Here is a 7,500-nt window from a genome sequence, read left to right as displayed (position 1 = left end):
CACATACATATTTATACATATATACACTGTATATATATATATATATACATAAATACATATATATACATATACATATATATACATATATACACTGTATATAGGGAACAAGGGTGAAAACAGACACTTGAAACGAATAATTTATAATAGTGTAAAAGAAATGGCAACAGTGAGGAAGAAATAAAGGCAGATGGACAGTGTCTCGAGCGTCTTTCCAAATCAAACCTGGCAGAATCGCACACTGCATGACCAGTCAAATTATCTATGCCTCCCTGTTTGTGTTTGCGTTTCTGTGTGTATGAGTGAGTAAATGTGTGTTATCTGCAATCTGCAGCCTGTGAGCTGTGATTCTGCAATTATACCGTTGGGCTACTGATAGCAGACGTGTGTATCTGTCCTGCACTAGCAGTTCAGAATTAACCACATCCTCACACAACAACACAAACACAGGCACAGTAACAAAGGAGGGTAAGCAGGGGGCTTACGCTGAACAAGGTTGAGAGGATTAGCCGAGAATTAGCCTTTGTGTATCTTAGCCATCCCACTCGCTGCCTGTTTGAAACCCCGACCCACTACACGTGAAACAGCGTCAGGATATCCTCATCAGGACCCTACTTTACACCCTAACATAGCTGCCTGTTGGCCTACATGTCAGGCCTGGAAGTAAGCATGGACAGCAATAGAGTATACGTGATGCTCCTGACGTTTATGTTTTTTTCCAGGCATGCTTGAAAACAAACTTCTAAAGCCTGCCAGCTTCTGAGGCTTCAGAACACAGGCGCAACTGTCCCCATAAGGCTAGCAGAGACAGACACCAAAAATAGTTTGCACTGAAAGCATGCATGCGTTTTTGGTGTCATAGAGCCCCCAGAGCTGCTTGTCTCTGTCAGATTGGGCAAAACAACTCTGCAATCACCAAATCGTGTGTAAATACATACTGTCAGCATGTGGTTAAAAACGTATCTGGGTTTGAAATCTCTGCACATGTTGACTGGACTGCGAGGAGTTTAGTCTCGTGAGTGTTGTCTCACCTGTGTGGGTCTGTCCTGTGATCTACTGCGTCAGCTGGCCGGCCCAAGTCCAGGTGCTGGTCCAGAACCTGCTGGCGGAATTCAGACACCTGGTACTGACGATCCTCTTTCTCCTGCCGCAGCTTACGCTGCCGCGCCAACCACCTCTCCTCCTCGTTGTTCCTCTGAGCAATCATTGAGGCCGAGAGCCCCGCCACTACAGCGCTGGATCCCATGTAGAGGCCGTGGCCCGGGATTAGACCAGGGATGGGATGATGTGATTGGACCATTGAAGAGTGGAGTCCTGGCGGCACTGGTTTGGGAGCTGGAGGTGTGGGATCTTTGGTTTTCTCTGTGGAGGGAGAAAGGTCAGTGTTAAAATTTAGGGGTACAACTAATTGCTTTTCATTTGATGATTATCTTCTCAATGCATTGATGATTCGTTCAGTCTGGAAAATGTCTGACAGTGAAGTGTCCATCACAAGACATGGAAAAGAGTACAAATTCTTCAAATTGCATGTTTTGTCTGACCAACAGACAGTCCAAAACCCCAAAATATTCAGTTTACAATCATAGAATAATAATTTTAAAAAAGAGTAAGGAACAGCTGAGTTTTTAGGTATATAGCTTTTATTAACTGATTATCATCAATTCTTGCAGGTTTAAAAAAAGAATTTAATAATTTGACTCGTTCATAAATGTCCTCATTGTTTCAGCTGTAACTGATGTATAGTGTTTATAGGGACAAGTGTTTACAGGCAGTAGGATTATAGCTTCAGGAAGCTACAGAGGAAGCACGGACACATACCAGCCCGATTAGGGGTGAGTCTCTCAGGCTTGGTTCTGTCCTCCTGCCCCCTCATGGCATGGAGCTCAGCCAGATAGTGGCTCTCCATGGCCTTGGATGCCTGCAGCTCCTTGTCCCTCAGTGCTCTCTCCTTCTGCCTCTCCAGCTCCTTCTCTCTTTCTCTCTCCCTCTCCCTATCCCTTTCGCGCTCTCTTTCCCGCTCACGCTCTCTCTCCCTCTCCAGCTCCTTCTCCCGCTCCCTCTCCCTGTCTCGTTCTCTCTCCCGTTCTTTCTCTCTCTCAGCCTCACGCTCTCTCTCTTTTTCGCGCTCACGCTCTCGTTCTCGATCCCTCTCTCTCTGTCGCAGCTCATCCTCCAGCTGAAGCCTAGAAGATAGACAGGGAGGTAGAAGTAGAAAGATGTCAGTTAAATTAGAAAGTAATCATGGCACACCGCTGAGATGTATTGTATGCATGCACTTGTGAGTGTACGTATGCGTGAATTAAGGGGACCTTACCTCTCAGACTGCAGTGCTGACATTGAGGGGTGCGTGAAGTCTCCAGGGTAGCGGACCCCTGGTAGGTGCATGTGAACAGCCGAGGGATGCATGGGAGGTAAAGCTCCCCCTCCTTGCAGCTGATAGAAAGGTGACCTCAAGGCAGAGAGGCAGAACGGGTCATCCATCCTAGGAGATAAGCATTGCAATAAAAAAAAGAACAGAGAGAGAGAGAGAATTCAGTCACTCTGTGTGACGGTGCAGCATTCACTTCAATTAACCTGTGCGCTTCCATCTCACAAAGAAGCAACATCACAGGGTCTTCCATCTCTCATAGAAAGAAGCAGTATCTGTCAGCTAGCCTCAATCACCACACAGCAGCAAGCGAGAGACCGTGCTGTGTTTTGATGCACAACTTGTGTATGTGTGTGACATCCACTGCATATCCCCTCATTAAATCCATTACAGTGCAGTGTGTGATGGGTGCTGCAGTCCTCTGATCTTGCCGGGTTGACAGACCAGGGGCACGCTGCCTGTGTCATAGCCCAAAGCAAGCAGGGTCCTTCTCAACGCACACAGAGTCTACACGATCAAACGTAGTAGACATTTAAAATAGATGTATTTTTAAACAAACACATTACACATAGATTTTTTGCTGCTGGTGTTTTCTCTGTATGATCACCAATACAGAACATTATAAATTACCTTAGACTAAACTCATTTAAAATGTTCTTTATGAGAGAATGGACAAACCTCAGTAATGAACAGGATCTTATCTCAGATGAATAAACAGCTCAGGGATTATTTTATGGTAATTTCTCACAAAGCATGCATGAACCATCTCCAGATGTATAGAGTTAAGTGGCAAAACCAGCCACGGCTCTCTTTTAGATGTTCATATTTTATTCATAAGCAGAATCTAGCTCGGGTAAAGACAAAGAAAATGGGTCTCGCTATTAACTGGCTTTGTTTAAGAAGCTTCAAAATAGATACAACTCCTTCATTAATAAAGCAAACACAGAGTTTTGTTCGTCTCAAACTAAAAAAAAATATTAGGTATCCATAGACGAACTGTCACATAAGTGTAGTGCTTCTCCTTGTTTTATGAGCACTCTAATTGAGCAAGCAATAAAGCATCATTACAGCAGATATGAAGGTTGTAAATTACATTACTGCAGCTTTTGGCAATAAACAGCGATCTATATGTATTTTTAATCAATCTCTTAAAAGCATTTTGACACAACTGACCAGGATGTTTTTCAAACAGAGGCTTCGTAGCAGCAGCAGCAGCCTGTCAGATGATGTAATATATAAAGCTATACTTCAGGACTGCAGTGCATCTGGTATGATAAACTCTGCTCTTATGTGTTGCAAAGAGGTACCCCAGTGTTCAGTGAAAGAATGTAATGTTTTTACATTATACTCTGGGACTTCTGTTTTAACAGACTTCCTTTCTGTCCATGATGATACTGTGGGTTTGGTTATCTTTTATCAGTTATTTGTATTCGGTTACATTTGCTTTCGGTTTACCTGGAACCAGATTTGTTACATGTTTTATGCCACCTGTCTAATTCACATTATTCTTCACTTCTCTTACACTTAAGGAAATCCCTCCCCCAGTTAAAAAAATAAAATAAATAAATGAACATCAATATTTTACCTCTGGGAACACGAATTCAAGGTCAGCGATACACTAATGTGTTTACTGCCGAGTCTAAACATTACAAATACTTAGTTCACTCATATGCACTGGTTTGCACAATTTGCTCTCAGAGGAAATGGATGCCAAGTCAACAAAACAAACTGATGGAGAGGCTTACCTGTATGGCGTGAAGGAGGGGTGGGGCAGGTAGCTGGGGTGGTAGTAAGCAGCTGCAGTGGCGGGGTCCAGGCCCATGGGCAGAGAGGGCATGCGGAGGGCATCCTCAGTCGTGGCATAGGGCCGGAAACCACGGAGGTACTCTTCTGGTACATGACCTGCATTAGGCAACTGTCTGGGCAGACTGAAGGTAAGAGAGGCGGAGGGAGCACAAAAGAGAAAAGCCACGGTCAGTTTGATTTGTATGTGTCCACTGTTACGCTTTGAAATATTTTTCTCTCAGCACCAACGTCAACAAGACAATTGTTTGTCATTTGTTGCGGCTGCTTATTCCAACGAGTTAAATATACACCATGAATTATTCATCATACACTTAGAAGAGTGCGTGTAGAAACTTCCATTTAAATTGAAACATGTAAACTACTCAAATCCAGAGACACAGGCAGAGCCGTGTGAGACTCACTTGAGAGGCTGGAACCGTGAATCCTGCATGACAGCACCGGGGCTGAGACCAAAGGCATAGGGGTTTCCCAGGAGGTGGGCAGGGACTGAGGGGCCACCCTTTTCCTGTGGGAGGTTCCCCTCTGCACCCAGACGTTCCCTGCTGGCCCCACGAGGCCCCGAGTCAGCCTGGAGAGAGATGCAGAGAGAGAGTTTAGTCATTGTTCGTGAAGACCTGTGACCGTCTCGGTTGTCAGTGCTCATGGAACCCATCCTGTGAAGGGGGAGACGGGGAAAGAATAGGACTGTATGGTGCAGCAGCCTCCCTCACTCGTCTTACTACCTCAGGCCCTATTAATCACTTTCTCACACAACCACCTCCCTGTAAAAATAGACATATCATCATTTCTCTGGAGGGAATATAGGATAAAAATGGTGAAGCAGGCATAGAGTGGTAAAAAAAAACAAAAAACAGCCTCACTGTTTTTCTCTAATTGTATACAACAGATGTCATCTGTATGATCGATGAAGATGAGGTAATGGTAGATGTACAACAGCAGTACTTCTAAAGAGATGATGACTTTGATCTTGGCAAAGTGTGTTTGTGTGTGTGTGTGTGTGCATACAACTTAAACACTAACATCTAAAAGAAAGACAACAGAGTCAAAAAAGCAACATCCCTCTGCCTCTGTTTCTCTTTCTTCCCTTTCTCCTCCCTCTCTCCCTTTGGCAGCAAGCCTGGTCTCACTTATCCAATCCCACAACAAACACGCACGCACGCACGCACACACGCACACACACTCAGCAGGCACACCCACTGTTTCAGAGCTACAGAGACATCCTGCTGTGGGAGTGGGAGTGCATTTTCTGAAGTTTTGGTTTCCCTCTGCCTACAAATGCAATCGTAGAAAAGAGAAACGTACAACCCTTGTAAGTTGAACAAGGAAACTGTTTGTGGAGGGATACACAGTCGAGGAGGATTTTCACAGGTATGATGGAACAGTTAATCCCACCTCCCACCAAACGACAATTCAAGTTGAAGTTAGCAAGGGATCAACTAGATGGAAAGACTGGAAAGAAGGAAGAAAGCAAATATATACGGAGGAAGACATAAAGCGGAACGAGAGGAGAAGGCACTTCTTGCCCCACTAAATTAACCTCTGGGCTCGCTGGGATTAGAGAGAGACCTTACAGCAGCACAGGCCTCTCTCTCACTACTGCCTCCGATAAAATAAATCCAATTTAGGGAGCCATTACCTCCACATACTGCTCTGCAGCCACTGACCCAGGCTGACACTGATGCGCTAACATCCAATCTTAAATGCCTCTAATGTTTAGACTCCCCACATCCCCCTTTGTTTCTTAGACGCCTCCACGTTGCAGTAGTTTAATGTTACCGTTTTCTCCTTGTTGTTTTTTTGCGCTTCACTTAACAGTAAGGCACTCTACTGCCTCCGACCTATTGTCCCCGTAAACCCCCTACACCACTCTCATCCTCTCAGAGCTTTATGAGCAAAGGGAGAAGGCTGACCTCCCCTCCTAATCAGCAGCCAACTGGAAAAGAGGTTAATATATGTCAAAAGAAGTTAATATCAGATTGTGACTTGGGAGCGGCTCTCTGTGTGTTCCTTCTTTGACCACAGAGTCTATTTTTCTCTATCTGCCTAGATGTCCAACACTACCAATAGCGGGTGGGTGGCTCTCTGGAAGTCTTAGTAAAAAAATGGTGGTTGGCAAGCAGACAAACGAATATTACATTTTTTGTATCTTGACCCACATGAACTTGCAGATGAAGTCATGTGCACATGTGTGTATTTCCCCCCCGAGCATCAAAAAGATGTACAGCTGGCAACATAACTCAACCACAAATCAAGCTGTTGCATCGGAAAGGGACTAAATTTAAGAAAAGAATGTTATAGTTAAACGAAACAACAATCCGCCTACCACGTTTGATGGCATAACAACACGAGAACCTTCACAGCTAATATAATCATGCATGGTCTATTTATAATCTATTTATAGGAGTTGTTGACTATCTGGTATTTATCTGGTGACTAGAAGTTGATATGAATCAAATGTGGGTTGAAACCTGCATCATCACAGAGTTTGTGTGTGATAGGGGGCATGGTTTTATCATCATCTCATGACTCAATAACAGTCAATTGGTGCAATTGCCAGACACAAATCACCAATCAAATTTAATCAACTGTTCCTTTTCAACAAATTTCACAGAAATCCCATCCTAGGAGGAAGGAACAACGGTGCCAGTAAAGTAACAATGTATGGTGGTGCTGATGATATTTGGCAACTGAAAAATATTGCCACTGAAAAACTGAAAGCTCTTCTTATATGCGATATGATCAGCAAAAAAAGTAATGTAGAAACCTGTTTGTAGATGAGAATGTGTACATATGCACATGACAGCCGAAGCTTAGTCCCCATTTGTGTATGTCTACTCTGTGCATGCGTGTGTGTGCGTGTGGATGCACGCCTGTAGAAAACCATGCACAGGCGTGGGTGTAACAGGTCAGCACCTTGAAAAACACATACATCACAAAGATAGAACCTTCCAACCCCATTAGAGAGGAACCTTAGTCACTCAGGCACCTACACATCCAACCAGCCATTTTGACCTTTCACCACCTGCCAAAAAACAGCCTACTATATAACACACACTATTCAACAGCACCATGCCATATACAAAGTACAGAGCACAAATACAAGCACTCAGACTCAAAGACACATCCATTAACAGCCATCTTCCTCTGTGTGAGCCAGGCCCCTGTAACCCCCCCACTGAGGGTGGGAGACCCTGCGTATTGTAGAGCGCTCATTTACGCCTCAGATGGAGCCATGAATCCAAATTGCCAATTAAAAAGCAATTACAGGCAGCAGCGGGAGCAGACTCCTGCAGTCATTAAAGCAAAATGCCAACGCACCAAGCCCCCCC

General features: G+C 44.4%; 1 protein-coding gene across 2 annotated transcripts in view; it reads right to left on the bottom strand.

Moving 5' to 3' along the window:
* The window catches only part of gse1b (Gse1 coiled-coil protein b), a 172,533-nt gene that overhangs the window by 24,826 nt on the left and 140,207 nt on the right, over nt 1-7,500 (bottom strand). For both annotated transcript variants that reach the window (XM_031846412.1, XM_031846413.1), the window contains exons 5-9: nt 4,573-4,739; nt 4,111-4,293; nt 2,312-2,479; nt 1,816-2,180; nt 1,029-1,359 (exon numbers count right to left, since the gene is read on the bottom strand). In XM_031846412.1, coding sequence (XP_031702272.1) covers nt 1,029-1,359; nt 1,816-2,180; nt 2,312-2,479; nt 4,111-4,293; nt 4,573-4,739 — 1,214 coding nt within the window. The remainder of the gene's footprint in view (nt 1-1,028; nt 1,360-1,815; nt 2,181-2,311; nt 2,480-4,110; nt 4,294-4,572; nt 4,740-7,500) is intronic.

This window comes from Anarrhichthys ocellatus, unplaced genomic scaffold (assembly GCF_004355925.1).
Source record: "Anarrhichthys ocellatus isolate YVR2014 unplaced genomic scaffold, GSC_Weel_1.0 scaffold6, whole genome shotgun sequence".
Classification (NCBI taxonomy): Eukaryota; Metazoa; Chordata; class Actinopteri; order Perciformes; family Anarhichadidae; genus Anarrhichthys; species Anarrhichthys ocellatus.
Note: the sequence above shows the minus strand (reverse complement) of the source record. Positions and strands in the feature narration are given on the sequence as shown.